Here is a 19,811-nt window from a genome sequence, read left to right on the forward strand (position 1 = left end):
TCCTGATTTAATGCACATGTGGATGAAAAGCATCCTGTTTATCCGATTTCTTTTGCTATTGCCTCCTTACAGGTATACTGGTAACTCTGCAAGTTCATTTAACAATGTCTTGATACCTTTCCTAAGTACTGTTGATCCTTGATGGCTGAACTTAATTGCAGGAGACACCTGGCACCATTAGTTTTGAATTTGTCGTTTGAGAATTCACCTACAAACACAATTCTGATTGCCACAGGAATTGGTCCATCGTGTTGTATCACCTCTTTGCCGCATAAACAAAAATGCAACTGATCTGTGCAGTAGGGGGAGATTCTTAAAGCAAAAACTTCGGGTAGGACCTTGCTGCTGGGTCATAGCCTGCCCCCAGTTACTCTTCCCCTTGCAGGGTGTATTCCCTCAAATTATATTGGGGGGTGGTGGGAGGATCTTCCCCACATTTACTCACCAGCAAAACATGGATTGTAAATAATGTTCCCCTGACTTTGCTGAGAATAACTTGTTGTTTAGAACATGCCAAGAACATGTGGGCATACTTATGAGTGGAGGGCTTCAGCCTTCTTTCCCCCGGTGTAGAGTGTTGGAGGTTTGGAGCAAGGTGTCACAGGACAAAGAGAGGCAAGCCCTGCACACATAGTTCTTGGACTCCTGTGGCTGTGGGCATCCAGCAGGGACTGTGAGCCATGTCCCTGCCTCTCAAAAACAGCTGCCAACTTCTTCATGAAGTGACAGACACACAGAGATTACTGTGGTCCTTCTGGGCTTGTACTGCTTAGGGTAAATCCCCATTCTGTAGCTTTGCAGGCAATAAACCCTAGCATATTATGTAGCCAGTGTCTAAACAACCAGCAGTTCTGAACATTGCTCTGCTTAGAAGGATTTTACCTTCTAAAGGTAAAATGTTCTGTGCTTATAGTTTTGACTTTCTTTGTCATATCTATTCAGGCCTCGGTTGTAAACTTTTTCAAGGTAAAGGACCCATTATTTTGCTACACTTCACAGCTGTATAGGCTAGTGGCACTACGTGGTCATACTTCTGGGCTTTATACTTGGAAACATTATTTTGTGTAGAAATTAGTCTTAGATGGTCATTTTATCTCCACTCGCCCTGTGGACATCATTTCCAGACTTACGCTGCTGTTTTCAAATTGCAGACAATTTTCAGATTATTTTTTGAATTTCTGTTTCAGTAGATTTCTAAGTGTATCCAGTTCTCCAGTTGTAACAGCCTTTATGCTGGGGAATTCACAACCACACTCTTCTCTGTTAAAAACATTTCATTGTCTCGGTCTTTACTTTAAAGTCATGCAACTGTCTAAAATACTTTTTATTATTTTGAACTCCTTTGAAGATTTCAGTTGGAAATATTTGACAGACATCTCCTGGTACATTTATTTCCACAGGATAAAACAATTAACTAAGCCTAAACACCTACGTGTAGAACAGCAGTAAAAGGAAGTGTGAACTACTGGCTTAAGACTCAGAGCTGCATGTGCCTTTCCTAATTAGTCTGTTTGTCATGAAAAAAAGAAGTGTTCTTTAAAGGAGCAGCAAAAATACTGGACCAACAGAGGATATGTGGAGTGTTTTGACAGAGTAACTTGTGTCCAGCACTAGATCATTAAGTTCAGCAAAATGGTGATGGAAAGGTTTGCTATAATACATAGCCTGGAGTGAGGTCACCAACTAAACTGACCATGACAAGACAAGGCCCTAGACTGATGAGAAAGTGTCTTCTGATAGAGGTCATTATTCCTTTGCCTAAACAGGTCTTTAAGGACTGTGAAAGAAACAAATGTGTTACCATTACTTGCTTGGACATACAGTATGTGGCCATCAGCACTGTGAAACATTTTGTGGGTTATAAAATAATTAACTGACCATTCAAATTCTAGAAATGTTGCATTTGTAGCAGCAATCAGTTCCTCAGAGAGGAGGCAACAGAGTGTGAAACCTGAATTCAAGCAACAGAGAGGCTGAGAGAATAATTAAAGCCAGAAATAACTTGGAGCTTCCAGAAATTATTCTCAAGTTTTGCAATATAGCAATAATATCTATATTTATGTAGACATGTGTGCATGGACGTGTGTGTAATGACAATGGCATAGTTTCCAAACAGAAAGACGGTTGCCAAATATTGCTCTCCAGCTATCATAATTTTCCAGAGTGAACTGAATATTCTCTGTTTCTAGAGTGAATATTCTCTAAGGACTTCTGATCATAAATATTTCTAAAAAGTATGCACTTAATTCATGCCAATCAATATCATAAAGCAACCCTACAGCTAAATTAGCAAAGTCAAGAACTCATGCTTATTGACTAAACCCTGATATGACTTGTACCTAAGACTCCAGGTCTTCAGCTTATATGGTAATAGTATTTCTGTTTTCAAAAGTTGTGCATCCTGATCCTACATTTTTATATAGAGGATTAAATACTTTATAGTATATTTGTCTATTGAGAAAACTCATTTGCCTTGAGGAAAAAGGCATCCTCTTATGAATTTCCTTTAACTTTACAGGATACTGTATTTCTGAGAACCAGGATCTCTCCTGGACCTCTCAAAGGACTACACAGAGGACCTACTTTATTTTCAAGGGACCCAAGTTACTGTGTTTGGACTTTTAAGTCAGTCCTAGTATACAGATGTGGACTTCAGGTAGAATGAGCAATGCAAAGAACTTGTTTGGACTTGGTGTCTCCTTGTATTTTTGGGGACTGATGGACCTTACTACAACTGTGCTGTCAGGAAGTGCCAGGCCCCTCACTGAAGGGCAAGAAGACAACCTGTCAGACAAGCTGCATCAGCGTATGAAGAGGAGCTGGGTGTGGAACCAGTTTTTTGTTCTGGAGGAATACACAGGAACTGACCCTCTCTACGTTGGGAAGGTAAGATCCACAGTGGGAGGATGTCTGTAAGAGTGTGTGTATCCGTGTGTGTATCCATCTGTGTATCTGCAGATTGTGGTGAAACATGGAATGTTTCCTCAAGTGCCTTTGCCTTCTTTCTGGCAGTGACTTCACTCGCATTAATTTCACTTCTGCTCCCAAGAGCTTTTGCCCCATGTCACCTTTGTTTAGGAAGAATTGCTGTTTCAAGGGGCTGTCAATATATTTGCCTATTTCAAAGAGATCTGCTGCATCAATCATCATCTGCAATTTGAGGTAGTGTTAGAAAATCTGCAGCAATTTTCCCAGGGACTCCTACAATGTCAAGGCAAAGCAAGGTTATATTGACATATAAGGATTAGGAAAGAAAGGAAGAGTTTGTGATCATGCTTCTCTCCATGATCAAGTCAGCTAGAAGCTGCAATTCAAAATCAAATTAAATAGCCCGTTTCCCTTGAAAACTGACATTTTAGTTTTTGTTTTCTGTAAATATTCAGGGTCAGAGTATCTTCTGGCTTACCACATCGTGACTGCTGTTAATTTTGTGGACTACAAAGAAGTCTCTCCAGATGCAGAAGGGTAGATGGACACCTCATTAAATCCTACTATAAAGGGTCCTGTTTTTGGATCCCTTATGCCCCAAGAACCTATCCATCAGTACAGATATGTGTAAAATATATTCCTGAGCTTGTCCTATACATATACTTGGTAATATTTTGCATTTACTTTTCTGTGTCTCCTTGAGGAAGAAGCTGATGGAAATCAGACCAATGACGTCTGTCACAATCTGTCTCACTACAACCATCCTCCTTTTTCATTTTTAAAGACCCTGAATCGCTGCCCCTGTATTGACCCTGTTATTCAAAGTTTTATAGTCAGCATCAAGTTTGCTTCTCTTCTACACCAAGGTGACAAATCTGGACAAAAATGTGGAGAGAGTTAATGTGCTTAAGTGTTTGAACAATACAATCGAGATTTACATGCCTAGAATATCAGATACAGCTATGACAAGTGGAGACTACACATAGGTATATATGAAAAAATAACTTAGAAAGGATGTCAGGAAATAATTCCTTCACATTTCATTGCTTATTCTTTCATGAGATATAGGCTCCATTTTTCCTTCCAAGCCATCCATCTGCAGGAAGAAAAAAATATTACATATCCAGAGGCCCAGTTTGTACTCATATTTATCATTCTACAGCCCTATAGAGCTAAACTGTGCTCTCGGTCACACCAATATAAATCAAAATGGATCTGCGGGCTTCAGAAGACCTCCTCCTGATTTATCCCTGCATGACTGACAGCAAGATGTCCTCTCCTTCCTCCCACAGCAATGGCATTACTAGTAATTGCCTCCAGATGAGACCTCATTAGTCTTCATTCATCTGTGCACCTAGCTTTTCTGGTCTTGAGATATCTATTGATTAAAGAAATTAATATTTGTTTTCAGGCAATTCCCAGCTTCGGCACAAGGGCCAGACTTATTATTCCACATTCTCTGTTACATCTGAAATTACTTCAGGCTTCCACTTGTGAGTTAAATCTTAGGTAAAACACATATGGGGAGAAACCAGCTCATCTTTTAGACCTGGTGTTGTCATTAGGAGCACACACATTTGGCACAGTCAGCAACGCTCCTGAGCTCGCCACCGCTCAGCTTTGCCCAAGGGAAGGACACCAAGACGGCTTCTTATGGCCTGTGCCCACCTCTCTGAAGCCCAAGCTGCAGTCAGGGAGCCTCTCCAAGACTGCCTGGGCGCTGGCTGTGCTCACAGCGGGGTGCACAAGGGCTAATTAGGGTTAACAGGGCCAATTAGTCCCATCACTGCTGAGCTGACAGGGCTGGATTCCTCAGAAGTACTCCTAATTCAGCAGTGCTCCGTGCTGTCCCGGCACCAGGGAGCTCTGCTGGCAGAAGGAGCCTCTGGGGCTCCCACATTCCATGGTCTCCCGCCCCCGATGGGGTGGGATGGGAGTGGGATGGGAGTAGTGGGGCTCCGTGAGGCAGGGAGTTCCCCTCGCCTCGCCCAGCCAGAGGCACAGGCGCTCCGAACAATTCAGCCTCCCACAATTCATCGCCCGCCTGCATTTGCACTGCCTAAGTCTTAGGGATCCTTAGGAAAGGGGTCAGCAGGGAATAGACTGTGGGGTGAATTAATTGTTCTGGCAGGCCAGAAATTTTTCAGCCCGAGTCACCCCAGGCTGCCTCAAAAATAGCTCTGTAAAAGCTAGCGCAGAGTGGGGCGGAGGAGCAACAGGGCTTTCAGTCTGCTGCTGGCTGCTCACACCAGCCCTCCAAAATAGGTCTGGCTCCCATACCAGGCCAGGCAGGGCATCTTCTAACTGATATCACCCACAACATCCTGAAACATCCTCATAGCCAGGCCTTGGTTTTATCCACCTGCTCTCTCCAAGCCCCTGTCAGAAGGAGAAAAATGCACAGCATAGAGGCGGTTGTACAGCTGGTTCGGCTGGTTCTGTATGACTGGAACAACCAAAAAATCACCTTGGCTTGAACAACAGGTCCAGGCTTGCCTAATATGATTTCCAAGGCCGCTATGATTTTGTGAACTTCCCTAGACAACTGTTAAGGCAAGGTGCAAAATATGTTCTGGACAGGGAAATGAAAGAAACTTCCTGATGTGAAGTCAGTACAATTTTTGCTTTTCTCCAGTGCTCATGACAGTGATTTAAAGTACTTCAGCTTCAGAGGGTTCCTGGTCCTGTCACAGATAAATACAAGGCTTCCGTTTTCCTAGAGGTGGCCATTATTGGCTAATAGGATGAACCAGGGAAACCAAAGCCCCTTCATTTGCTACAGCAGGTATTTTCCACATTCAATGAGCAGCCTGCACTGTGTCAGTAATTGAACTGGGGACACACTTCACCATTTTGCCATGTTGGAGACTCCCTAACCCTGTTTCAAAGAAGCATTTGAATCACAGCAGCAGAATAAATGAATAAAATGAAACCTCTCTGCAGACTATCAATGCACATCAAGCACACTCACTCATGCATCCTTACAAAAATCCCCTGCAGGTGCTGCCTCCCTGGAAGCAGAGAAGGGAGAAGCACATCAAGGATGGAGTCACAGACTGCTTAGCAGAGCTGTGTGGGTTCTCCCCTGAGCTGCTCACTGCAGCAGTGCTCTCTTCCACATGCCCTTTACCAGGAAATGTGTCATTCCAATGCAGATGGATGTAGCATCCTTATTTTTTTGTACTATTCTCATCAAAAGAAGCAACAGTGGTTGGCACAATTAAAAATTTCTCAGGAGTTATCAGCTTTATTGCTCTAATAACCCATTCCTTAATATGGAGGAGAAAGTAAAAATTCATTCCTCCCACTCTGTATCAACCACATGGCAGCACAATTTATTGCACCACCTATAAAACAGAACCAGCTTAAAAGTAGATCACCTTTCCAACACAGTGACTTTTACACTCCAAACTACAGCATCCTGATATTAGGTTTGGTGTGAACTTCAGTCCCTTCAGACACCAAATTCTTTCAGATTTATTGCAGTCTGGCAGTGTTATGTCTTTTTGTCTTTTACACTCTTTTTTGCTTTGTCTTGAACGAGCGGGATATACAAGAAGCTGCAAAAGTGCTGCTAGCATTTGTTACTGCCTAGCCTTGGTTGAGACCCAATGTTTCTAACAAATTACAGCTAGACAGAGATCCTCTTGTACTCCCAAATTCTTAATAACATGCCATGTTCATTCCTTGTTTGCTCCCTTCACAACTGCGTTTATTCCAAATAGGGCTTTGGACAGAAGATGTAATTTAATCCATGAGTTTGATTCATTATTTGCTTCTAAGTATTCTGAAAATTCCTGAACACCTACTGCTACTTAAAAAAATGCTTCTGTCTTCTTTCCCTTTTCCTTCTTCTTTTTCTCATTCTTCTTCTTCATGTTCTTTTCCTATTCCTGTTCCCTTTTTCTTTTCCTATTTTCTTTTTTCCTTGTTTTTCAATTCTTTTTCATTTTTTCTCTTTCTTTTCTGTTTCATTTTTGTCTTTTGACTTTGAATTTGACTTTGCCTTCCTCTTTTTCTTTTTTTTTTCTCTTTTCCTTATTTATTGAGGACTTGTTGGTGTTCCAAAACACATTTTCCTCCATCAGGCCCAGCTCTAATTCCCCAATCAGGTCTAACATCTGTATCTGTCTCAGCAGCTGCATTCTTTCACTGGAGCATTAATGCTCTAAAACAAATGCCCAAGATGTAGCTTAGTGGTTCTGAATCAATTTGAAAAGCTATAATAGTCTCCTTCTTGTGGAAGTATCCTGTTTACTAGCTCCTACAGTGATAATCTCTGAGTTATGGGTGTTTAGGGTAAGTAATGACAACCACTGTCTTTTTTTAAATTAATCACAAGATGGTGTTTCCTGAAGATACACCAGTTTGCAGTCCTGGCACCTGCATGTGAATTAATACACATGGCAGCCATCTAAATTTAACTGTTTACCACTGCCAAATTTTTCTGGGCTTGTTCTTCCACCATTCAGTTAACATATCACCTGAGAGATGCCAGCTTTTCTCCAAAATATCGATGCTTCTCAGATGCAGTAGCCACTGCAGGGATGGAGGCAGAGGAGGAGGAAGTGAAATACCAGTGGCCTGAAGTGAAATACCAGTTGTCACAACCTGCACCTTCAGCTCCTGCAGCCACATTGCAGCACTGCTGCCCTTAACGCTTGCTGTCCCAGCAGCTGCTTGGAGTCCATGGGCCACCTCTGCACAGACCTGTCTGCAGGCTGGGATACGCCATGGAAAACCATGGGATCCCACCTCAGCTGAAAGCACACTGAAAGCCCTGAAAATCAGGAGTGGGTCCAAGTTTTGCATAGGTTGTGTGACCTACCTGAGAGGCAAATAAGGGAGACACCCTTCAGAGAATGAGTATCTCCCGACCAGACCCTTCACTGGGGGAGAAGGACTTTCCACTCCCCATTCCCCAGTCAACAGGATCGTGTGCCCTAAAACAGCTGAGGAGCTGCTTCACTGGCACTAGAAATGCTCAGGTCAAATAAGTCATTTTGCCCTCATTCTTATTAAACTTTCTCCTATGTGATAAGTTATTTTATTTGTTCTTTATGTTTTTAAACAGCTCAGAGATGAGACTTCTTTCTTTCTTTCTTGAGAGAACAGTCTGTAATCAATTGTACAAAGTTTGACTTCTGCTTTTCGACCCAAATTATCCATTTCTGTTTGGATTCTTTCTTCCAATACTGTGTTCATATATTCAGTTTATTATTCTAAGATTTTTCTCTCCAGTACAAATATTTACCTATGTTTGGCCCCATTCTCCAAGATTACTCCCATCTGTCTTTTAAGCTCATCAAAGCATTAAGCACACACCTAATTCTGACCATATTTCTGAGATTATTTGCCCATATATGCATTTTAAAATGTGCTTAATTGAATCCAACCTACTTTCACTGCTTTTTTAAAACTATTCTTTATCCTTTATTCATTGCCCACAATGATAATCACACTGGAAAACAGTATTCACATCTGAACCATTTTGATTTTTGCACCTATTGCCTTCCTGTCTTTTGGTACTGAATTGTTACTGCCACTGGGCATTGATTTTTATGCTCTGTTCTTCAAAAGCATGAAAGTATGAGCATACCACTGTGGATTATCATAGTTTCACTGTGAGTGAAATTAACCAATTTGATTGCTTTTGATAGTCATTCCAGTATTTCATGGGAACCAGGTGTTTAACAGAATGTAGTCCCCAGAATGATTTGTTTCCCTGTTTTAGATTATAATTAGTACTGTGCTTACTCTTGCTCTTTTCTGTTGCATTCACAGTTATCTGTGGCTGTTCAGAACTAATTAGCAGTCATGCAATAAATCCATTTGCTAATTTCCTAGAAAATCTGGGATGGTTCTCATTTCTATAGTTTGCCATGGGCATAAGCAACTGTTTTTTGCTGCTTAACTTACCTACTGTTTGACAATATTCCTTCCTGAAGATGCAAGGTTCCAGACTAATTTTATTATTAAAATTTAATGGAAAAAGAGTAAAGATATTTCTGAATATCTTTATACTATATATATGTGTGTGTATATATATATATGTATATATACACAGTAAGTGTATGTATATCTATATACACTTACTGGGTAGCTCTCTCATTCTGCTTTCCCCTTGATCCCAAACAGATTTGTCTTTTTTGCCCCAACATTATGCTACCCCTGTAGTATTTGACTTCTCTTAAGCCATGTGAGGAGTCACATTCTGCAGCTTTGCTGACCTCACTTTATCCCAAATCTTCTCAGTGGCCATTGTAACAAGGCAAAAGATAATTATTGTGTTGAGTGAGATTCCAAAAAGGCACAGAGCCTGTTCCTGTTTGGGTGCATCTGCCTTTCCTTTTGGCACAACTGTGGGCGCAGAAGCAGGAAGACAGGAGAGGTTTTTTAATTACAACTATGCAATACAGACTTTCCCATTTGCATCTTTCGGCAAAGCATGTCCATTAGAACCAGCTTGTGAGTCCCGACAGCGAGACCAGAATGCTGGGGATGATCACGTGCTTAGTGTTTCTCAGCAGCTGCTTACCCAGCTCATGGTCTAATTGAATCCTGTTCCTTTCCACAGCTCCACTCTGACATGGACAGGGGAGATGGCTCGATCAAATACATCCTCTCGGGAGAGGGAGCTGGCATCGTGTTCACAATTGATGATACGACAGGGGACATTCATGCCATTCAGCGGCTGGACCGGGAAGAAAGGTCACAGTACACCCTCAGAGCGCAGGCTCTGGACAGGAGAACGGGCCGGCCGATGGAGCCAGAATCAGAGTTTATCATCAAAATCCAAGATATCAATGACAATGAGCCCAAGTTCCTGGATGGACCTTATGTAGCCTCTGTTCCAGAAATGTCACCTGTGGGTAAGACAGATTTTGTGGAGTCTCTTTCTCTTATAAGCAAATTGGAGATTGTCACCAAAACATAATTTCCCTGACTCCTTGATCTCAGCTTCTGCTCCTTGCTCAGGAGCTGCAGGACAGAGGAGCTTATCCTGGGGTGCCTGCTTGCTGTAGAAAAGAGACAACAGGCTTTACATCAGCATCAGTTCCTCTGAAAGAAAACGTGCCAAGGGAAGCCTGAGAGCTGAAAAAGTTGTCATTCAAACATGCCATGTTTAGACAATTTGTATAACATAGTGCCCCTTCTCCTCTGACATCAGATGGTAGAAATAATAAAGTCCATTAGACAGCCATTACCATCCCGAAAATAACACAGTCTTAGCTCCCTAATCAAGTTCATACTGAGAGCTCAGCTACTGTCCAGGAGCCCTTGAAAACATGGAGACATGAAAACAATCATTAGCTCCTTCTAACTTGTGTGAGCCTGCGCTAAACAAAGTTCAGTGAATCCTGAGATTCTGCTATTATTTGTCCTCCACTTTTACAGAGCAGGATCGTGTTGAGCAGATTCCTGGTATTGCAATGCAGAAGACAAACAGCAGCCTTCCTATTTTCCTATCCTGACACAAGTCAGGCGAAATCATTTCCATATAAGAATTCAAATAATCACATAAAATATTGTTTATCTGGACTTTTTTTTTTTTCTTTTTGAGTTGTCTTTGTTTGCTTATTGCCTTTTTAGCTGTGTGACATCACTGCAGAGACAATAATACCATACAAATTTCATGTCCTGAACTTACAGATATGTTTCAACTTCTCATTCTTCAATATTATGATGACATAAAGCTAGAGAGAGGCATCCAATACAGAACTTTCAGTCAGTAATAATATTTTTTAATGGTAATGGCTAGCTTGAATTCAGATTTATCTTCAAGTCCTTATCTAGTAACATCAGTAACATTTGTTTGTAACACAAAACATTATGTAGAAGGCTAGATACATTCATAAAGGCATTGTCTGACATTTTAAGGAGTCAAAACCCACACATATTTCAGTTGTGCCTCGCCTTCTCCTTGTTCTTGATAAATTACATCACCTGCAAGCCATTACTAGCTTCAGAGGAAGCAGACCTTGAAAACCAAGAAATATATATTGAAACCATTGAAAAAAGAAATATATATGTCTCTGTGTGGGTTGCAAAGGCACTTCAGTAGTGTATAATCTCTAGGCCATGCAATGTAAACTGCAGTCCCACGGAGAGATTATCTCACAGATACATCCCTTCATGCTCACTCTTTGTGTACAATTTCCATCCCTCAGTCAACTTACAGCATCTATGGGCCTGCTACAACAATTCATGATTTATGTCAGCAGAGCTGTGGAACTTCTTTGAGCTGCCTCCTAACATTTAAAATCAAGACAAGGGGGGAAAAAAGCAAGCAGCATATAATTACCATCTCGCTGTCAACCATAACAAAGTACTGTTAGTTCAGCAATTCTGTAACTGTGGTCCATAGAGTACTTGCTCTTTTATATCTTCTTATAGAAGCATGATGAATTAATACCTATTAATTCCTTTAGTGCTAATGAGCTACAAGTATGAGCAATAAGTACAAGCACTACAAGCATCAAGTGAAAAAGTTCGGTGCGGGAAAGCTCTTGTTAGGCGTTTCAATTTACTTTGAGCTGTGTGCTTTTCCTGCCAGCTCTTTATCCCACAAAATCTTACCTTGATGGTTTTTTGTCAGGCACTTCTGTTATCCAGGTGACAGCAACAGATGCTGATGACCCAACCTATGGGAACAGCGCGAGAGTCGTATACAGTATTCTCCAAGGACAACCATATTTCTCTGTGGACTCTCGGACAGGTATGTTATTTCATCAGGGAATGAGTCAGTGTGAAAACGAAAAGAAAAAGTTGCAAGCAGAAAAAAAGGGCAGTGCATCATAGCTGTGGTCAGAGAAATGTGGTTTTGTGGCTTGGAGCCAAGACAGAGCAGCACTGTGTGAGGGGTAAAGTAATGCTGTGGCAGTGAGCTCCAGAAGAAGAATGTGCTTTTTCCAGTGATATATTCCTCTGAATGACCATATTCTGCAACTCAGGATCTGGATAGTTTTGGTGCTGTAAATACTCTTGTTGGCTTCTATCATTGAAAAATGTCTTAAACAGATCTAGTTAATAACAAGGCTTAGGGGGAAAAAAAATCCATGAACCAGCCAGGACTGGAAAGTGCAAGCTAAAGGATGCAGTTATCTGGAGTAGTTTTACCTAAGGGTACTCTTGTTAATAACCTTACATTTATCTGTAGGACACCCTCTCTGTTTCGCTTGCTTTCTCTCTCTCTTTTCTCTATACATCCAAGGTTTATATTCAAAAGTGGAATCTGACAGATTTTGACAGTTTCTAAAGGGCATCTGTAGTGCTAAGGTCAGAAACTCATGAGACGATAGTCACTGCAGAGCTGTAGGGGACAACATAGGAAAAACATGAATAAACTTCTGAAGTTAGTAGTTTACAGGCTAGGTGCTCTAGCCAAAGACAAATTTGTATGTGGCATGCTAGTTTCTCAGTTTTGTTTATATTTACAATATAAATAAACTACTAATGCTCCTTTGTAATCAGGTATCAACCACAGACAAATAAGGACATAATCATAGATTTACTGAGTACCAAATTATTTCCAAGAAAGCAAAGGATCAATATTCAGGGTCAGATCCAGAACAGATTTAACCACTAGAAAGCAGCTTATACAGAAGATAGGCCCTTAAGTCCAAAAGCATGTACTTTATCAATATTTAACCCAGAAAAGATCTTTTTTTCCTGATTAACTTCCCAGTTACTTAGACCTGCATCTCTAGACAGACTCAGAGAGGCCTCAGCCTTTAGCTGCCTCCATGAGCAACTAGCTCCCATTTAGGGTAAGCACTGTTGTGAGCCAGAAACCAATCCCTACGACAAGCAGAGGGCTGTAATCAGCTTCCCCTATGCAAACTCACCTGTGGGATTTGGTAGCTGACAAAATGCAATTGCAGCTCTGATGTTTTTCTAAAATAGAACTAGAGTATAAGTGACCAACAGCTCCTTTTGTTGATAGATAGTGATTAAAACACCCAATAGTGGACAACTCATTTCAGTACAGTCCTCCTCTAGTAGCATTTGGAGTCCTTACCATTTACCTCCCAACACAGCCTCTTGATTCCAGAGGTGTGCTCCTATTTCTATTCTGTCACTGTCCTCACAGGAGCTGAACAAGTGTCTATGTGAAAGCACAACTTCAAAGGAAAGTTGAGAGCCTCCTCCTCCCTTTTTCCAGAATACTTTTTACAGCCACAATCATATTCCCCTAGAAGATAAAAGAACTCTCCTACTTCCTAAGAAACCATCTGGCTGTTACAGAAAAGAAAGGACATCACCTCTGCTCTTTACTGTTTTCTTAAGAGCACAAACCTCACTCACTCACTTCAGTGAAAGAAATGATTCCAGTATATTTCTTTGGAAGACCTGAGGATCTTAACCTTTCATACAGCCTTTCCTATAGCCCTAAGGATGGGTTTTATGTTCACCACCATCCTTAGCATTCTTTGCTGACTGACTGTGTGCAGCAGCAGCAGATGCTCCCTGCTCTGCATTGCTGCATCTCTACTCTGCATCTGGTTCTGAGTCTTGGTGTCCTGGACCAGCCCTCCTCTAGGGACCAGAGGCCCCAAAGATAGGCATGGCAGAGCCTGGAGTTTAGGCACTAATATCTTTTTTTAGGTCAAGCCGAGAGTGGAAATTCCCTACAAAGTGCTCATATATGGAGAAAATACTTCCCAAAATGCTAAGTATTTTCATATCTTATTTATATATCCACGGGAGCTGAGGAACTACAGCACTTCACAGGAGGCACTCAGCTTTACAGGATGGGACTCTGAAGGGCTCCACACAGGGAGATTAAAGTAGCGCATTGCAAGCTGTTCCGTACCGGTCACTATTTCTTCCCTTCACACACAGCGATAATTGCCAACACAATATCTTTTTACTGCTCTTTTATTAAACCCATACATTGTCTTCCTGCTAAAAATAAAGGCTAAATGCAGATCAGTCAAGTTAATAGTGTCCTGATGCGCAAGAACCGCGCCACTGGGATGGTGCCTGGGGCTGACACACTTGCCCGCACCGCGAAGGGCATCCCAAACGTGCCGCTAGCAAGGGATTATCCCATGGCAGCGCATCCCCGGGCTGCACTGCCGGCTGCTGGAGGGAGCACCCTGGAGCTGCTGGAGGCTGTCTGGAGGCTGGGAGGGCGGCAGGACGGACAGCCGGGATACGCGGGCTGAGCGGGCCGGCGCTCGCAGCCTCCGTCGGAGAAGTGCTGCTGCCACCTCACGTCCTCCCGCAGTAGTGTTACCCCGAAGGGAAGGGACACCCTGCGGGCTGGGGGAGCAGGCTGGCCCCTCCGGAGCGGGCGCAGCCGTGTCTCCCCGCGTTCTGCGCTCGCAGCCCCGCCTGGGTCCCGAAGGACACGAGCAAAGCCCCCGGGCTCGTGCCAGGTGGTCTGTAGGACTGCGTGCTCTGGAAAACTTGTCTTGATGGATCTTTTAGCAAAGCACATCACTTCCAGCTTTTGTGCAGAGGTTGTCATCCTGAGCAGGGCCTTTAATTCGACGTAGCACACTGTTCCCAAAAAGCTTTTCCTTGGAAGGCAACATTTTAATTTTGAACGTGCAGCCTGTCCCAGAGCTGATGCATTTTAACTGGCTTCTTTAAAATTCACACCTTCTGTTAACCTAGATTTCACTTGGGTGAGTTTTACTCTGCCAGGAAAGGTGGGAGTCAGTGCAGAGCCTGGTCTCATTCTTGGCACAGGGAACAGGACGCAGGAGCAAGAGCCCTCCACTCTCTTTGGGTATTCTCTAACAGCCATTTTCTTTTGTTCCCCAAACACCTTTCCACCCTCAATCTCAGGCTTAATTAGAACAGCTCTAATGAACATGGACCGAGAAGCAAAAGAATATTATGAAGTGATTATCCAGGCCAAGGATATGGGTGGACAGCTGGGAGGATTAGCTGGAACAACCACAGTCAACATCACTCTCTCTGATGTCAATGACAATCCACCCAGATTTCCACAGAGTGAGTACCCATGGTGCCACAGCAGGCAAAAAGGGGTGGCTGAGGGTTATTTATGTCTGCTGTTGCTGTCATGACAGCCATTTTCGAACTCAGGATTGTGACAACTAGAGATGGGCAGAATTTCAGAGTCGATATGAAACTCTCCTTCATAAAAATGTCAAAAGGAATTATTTGACACCTTGCCTTTCAGAAAAAGTTTCTGACCTCCAAAATTATCAAAAACAACACTTTTTTTTAAAGGATGGGAAATTAATTTACGGAAAAAGGCATGAAGGAGAACCTTTGTGTTTTGACTGCTCATGGCCATTGCCTTTGGCTACTAATTGCTGCTCTGATTGTCTTTTCATCCCATCTCCAGAGGATGTCTCTCAAATCAGGGACATGTGGTGGTGCTGGAAGTTGAAAGATAATTCATTCAACACTCCAGCCAGGTCACAGCAGGGGAGCGTCTGGAAGCAGTGCTGCCAGTGTGGAGTGGGTTGTCATACAGGCTGTTCTCCAGGAAAGGTTCATCTAAACCTTGGCAATATACAGTTGAACCCTAAGATATGTAACAGCCATACTTAATGGATGCAAAAATAGGCAGCTCCACTCTTATCAGAAACACAACTTTTTGTATTTACAAAAGTGAACTTCAAAACAAGATTTGCAATATTTTGCTCTTTGTTAATTAGATTTTTTTATCACATTTATTTACATAATTCTATATTGCCATTAAAAATTCAAAAGCTTTTTTCAGTTTTGATTGGACTAAATCTTCCAAGGGATGTAATTTGGGATTTTTAAAGAAAACTGATTATTTTAGTGTTGTAAATCAATCTCAGGCCATTTTGGTTTTGACGTTTTTCTCATTTAGCTGAGTAATGCAAACTCCCGCAGTTCTTTTTGATGGTATTCTTCTTCCCCATCTGTTACTGCATGTTGCACTGGTAAATCAAAGTATTCCACTAAGATCAGCAAGAACTCTCAACTTCCATTTTTCTTCTTCTGTTAGAGCAACTTCTTGAGCACGCCATTGCCGGCTGTGTTTTGAAAGTGGCATGAATTGCAACTGATATCAAACTCTTGATTAAGAAAAATTACAATTTGTCAAACCCCATCCTTGATGTTATTCTGCCTTCTAAATCTTAATTGTTGGTGCAGTCAACAGAGGAGGTGCAGCAATGACGGTTTGAAAGTAAAGCATGATGCCAGAGAAGTATTTTAGGTGCAACATTTGTATTTTCAAAATACACTTTTAAAATAGCAGGTTGTTCTTTCCCCTCTTGCTGCTAAGCAGATTAGCAATGCAACAAATGCGCTCAAGACAGTATTTTTAGGGAGAGGCAATACATTTTAATAGAATAACTGGTAAATTTGAAAGAAAGAGGCAAGCTCCTGAGCTTTCTTCAGCACTGAAAAGAAGTTTGTAGGGACTTGAAAAAGGATTTGTGGTGCTCAAAACTTGTTTATTCCTGCTGTACAGACTGATCTAATAAAAAGATGCCTGTCCTATTAAATCTGTTCCATATCTTGCTTTACATCATGGCTGCAGCAGCACTGGTGCTAATTGCCCTATTTTTCTAGTTGAAGTTCCTATCTTCAGATGTATTGCTGTTTTTAAAAAAACCCATTCAACAAACCTGTTGCTACAACAAACACCTAAATAAAACTTCCCCAGGAAATTTAGCTGGGCTGTGACTTTTTAAAGGAAGTCACACGGCTGTCACAGCTTTGGTACGGGTGTGAAAGTCTCTCTGCAGGCCATGCAGTGTCGTGGCCTCCCTGATCCACTGCATTGCTTTGCAGTTTTTTTGGTTCCTCTTCACAGCCTGTCTTTCCCCTCTCTCCCTCTGTGCTGCTTGTGCCAGAGCATTATCAGATGAGTGTGCTGGAGTCTGCTCCCATCAGCTCCACCGTGGGCCGTGTGGTTGCTAAAGACCTGGACGAAGGTATTAATGCAGAGATGAAATACAGCCTTGTGGATGGAGATGGACTGGATGTCTTTGATATTAACACTGATCCTAATTACCAAGTTGGCATCATCACTGTAAGAAAGGTAAAAAAGTTTCCTTTTTATAGTAATTTATATGGGTAACTGTCCTGGTTACATTTTATGTGTGGAATATTCCCTTACGCCTGCAGTAACTTGGTTCCCATTACATGACAGTAGCCCCTTTCTGGCTGTAAAACACAATTTCTTTAACATTTATTGCTAAAATATGAAAGCAGACTGCATTCCTAGGAACAACTTTTATAAACATTAGCATAAACATGTCTTTTCCCACCAAAGGAATGCTCTGATTCCTTATTTATCTATTTAAATATTCTCTGTAGCTTAATTATCCTACAATGCAAGAAATTAGATCAATATTTGCATTTGAACTGTACATATTTTTCACTCTGGTGTTCCACAAACAATAATAAAGCATGCCTTGGAATTATTTATAAACCAATAAAACCCAGGCAGTGTTTATTTTTTTTTTAATTGCTGCTTGAAGATCCATAAATGCTAATTAGTCTAGAGGAAGCTGTCTCTAAAATGGCAGCTGTGAAACTGCTGGTACTCTGTACCACAGGCTATGCAGGAAGGCATCAAGTATTTTGCTTAGGCTCCCTGCTATGGGATATTTATTCTACAATCTTACATAAATGTTAGAAGTTCAACTCTGTTTCTAGGTTATGAAATTGTAACCATATTTCTGCCTAAGCATATCTAGTGTACTAATAAGGAAGTATAGTTTCCATTTAAATGGCCTGGGATTAAATTGTTCACTAAAATGGAACAATACAGGGGAGAGCTTTGACCTTGCAAGCCTCTATGCCCTACAGCAAAGCATTTAAGCATGTATTTATGGTCACCTTTGCCTGGCTCTTTTTTTGTGCATATTAGTCCCTAAAGTTAAGCATATCTTCTGGAATGAAATAGATGTTGAATGCAAACTCTAATGTTATTTTCCACTCATTTATCAATGAAATAAAATAGTTTCTTTGAAGTAAATGTGTCAATAAGCTTGACCTTTGTTATTATGAATACAGTTTTGCTACATGTTCACGTGTGTCTGGAGAAGTTATAAAATGTATGGTATCAATCATACCAGATATGTACTGGCATCAACTACATATTGCTCAATCCACCTACTGTACACAAACATTTGTAGTTATTTTATGTATGTCTCTAGCTTCATGTAATGCTGTGATTATCAATAGCCAAACACTGAGAAAGTTGTCCTTTGAATTCCCTCAAGAAACAAACAAAAAAAAAAAATTCAACTGGTGTCAATATAAAAGGATATCAAAATGGGAGAGGGGAGAGAGAATTTCTAAACCAAAAATAAAATCTTTTTTAAAAGTGAACAAAACTTTCCCTTTAATTCTTCTTGACATATTTCCCAAGCAAAATAATTAGCACTTCCAACACAGGCATCAGAAAGCCAGAACTTACAGTAACTGACAAGACTGTTGCTTGTGGTCTTGTGGCTACTTATCACAGCCTACTAATCCCACAAAATGTTGAGCACCTCCTGAAGATTTACAGTTTCTTCCAGGCTGCCTGCCAGTGAGACTGATGCTCACCCTACCTTCCTCTTCTCCCTGCCTTCCCTTTTGCACTGCCCGTGGAAGGCAGGGTGCTGGGTTACCCAGCCAGCACAGCACACAGGAGAGCCCTGTCCTGTCCTGCCTTCCTCCCCTGACGTTGCCTGATCAATCACTTTCTCACAGTGGATTTTACTGAATTTCCCCCTGTATCGTGCCACCTCTCAGTGCCTGTGTCAGCACTGACAAAAGGAGGACAAAGACAAGGAGAGCTTTTTCCACGGGCTGCCTTTCCTCTTGGCTGTGTTTTGCAACATGCTAAGTTCACAGGAGAAGGTAACTTGCCTGCCCTCCCCATGGGACCAGCACTGGGAAGAGGTTTGAATGCACCCATGGGAGAAAAATCTGATGAGGTGCTGAAGCATTAGCACAGGAGAGAAACTGTTGGTTTCTTTGGGTCTGGATTGAAGGCACTTGAGACAGTAGTTCATGTTCGGACTCAGGTGTTATTTCTTATCAGTAAAACAGTCTCACTACCGTGAGTTCGGCAGCTTTTCATTAGCCAGGCACAGAATGGCTAACTATCTCTTGTTACAAGATTGCAACATGCTAAGTTCACAGGAGAATGTAATTTGCCTGCCCTCCCCATGAGACCAGCATTGGGAAGAGGTCTGAATGCACCCATGGGAGAAAAATCTGATGAGGGGGACACTGGTGCTGAAGCATTAGCAGAGGAGAGAAACTGTTGGTTTCTCTGGGTCTGGATTGAAGGCACTTGAGACAGTAGTTCATGTTCGGACTCGGGTGTTTTTATTTCTTATCAGTAAAACAGTCTCACTACCGTGAGTTCGGCAGTTTTTCATTAGAAGGCACAAAATGGCTAACTATCTCTTGTTACAAGATCTTTTAAGACTAAAATATCCAATTAAGAACTGACACCTAGATTATTTTCCCTTTTAACCCAATAACTGATCCCAAGGAGCCTGCAATGCGGACTTTTCTGCCCAACTACAAAACATCACCCAAACCCATGAAGAAGAAGGAAGAAGAAGCATGAAGAAGGAGGCCAGGACAACACCCTGTGCCCTCCATCTTACTTCCAACCACAACATACTAAAAATCCCAAAACCTAAATTTCTCACCCATGGGATACACCTACACTGCTCTCTATAATCTATTTCACACTTTTGTGGATTCTAGTTTATCTTGAAGTCCAGGAAACTTTCTCCATGAATGAGGGTGAAAGTCAGTGCTCCCCTTAGGGTCAGGGCACCCCAGAGCAGACAGAAAAATATTCACAGTGCTCTGGGTTTCCACAAGAAACGTGAGGGAAAGTCGTCTTTGACAGTGAAGGCAAACAGGAGCATCAAAAATGCAGTGGTCTAGCACACTTGTCTGAT

The 19,811-nt window shown here is 41.8% G+C and overlaps 1 protein-coding gene across 1 annotated transcript in view; it reads left to right on the top strand.

The window, feature by feature from the left end:
- The window catches only part of CDH20 (cadherin 20), a 119,807-nt gene that overhangs the window by 78,653 nt on the left and 21,343 nt on the right, over positions 1–19,811 (top strand). Inside the window, exons 2-6 of the mRNA XM_041475889.1 lie at positions 2,519–2,886; positions 9,506–9,800; positions 11,528–11,647; positions 14,728–14,895; positions 16,746–16,933. Coding sequence (XP_041331823.1) covers positions 2,644–2,886; positions 9,506–9,800; positions 11,528–11,647; positions 14,728–14,895; positions 16,746–16,933 — 1,014 coding nt within the window. The 5' untranslated portion in view covers positions 2,519–2,643. The remainder of the gene's footprint in view (positions 1–2,518; positions 2,887–9,505; positions 9,801–11,527; positions 11,648–14,727; positions 14,896–16,745; positions 16,934–19,811) is intronic.

Source organism: Pyrgilauda ruficollis, unplaced genomic scaffold (genome assembly GCF_017590135.1).
Source record: "Pyrgilauda ruficollis isolate IOZ18807 unplaced genomic scaffold, ASM1759013v1 scaffold37, whole genome shotgun sequence".
NCBI lineage: Eukaryota > Metazoa > Chordata > Aves > Passeriformes > Passeridae > Pyrgilauda > Pyrgilauda ruficollis.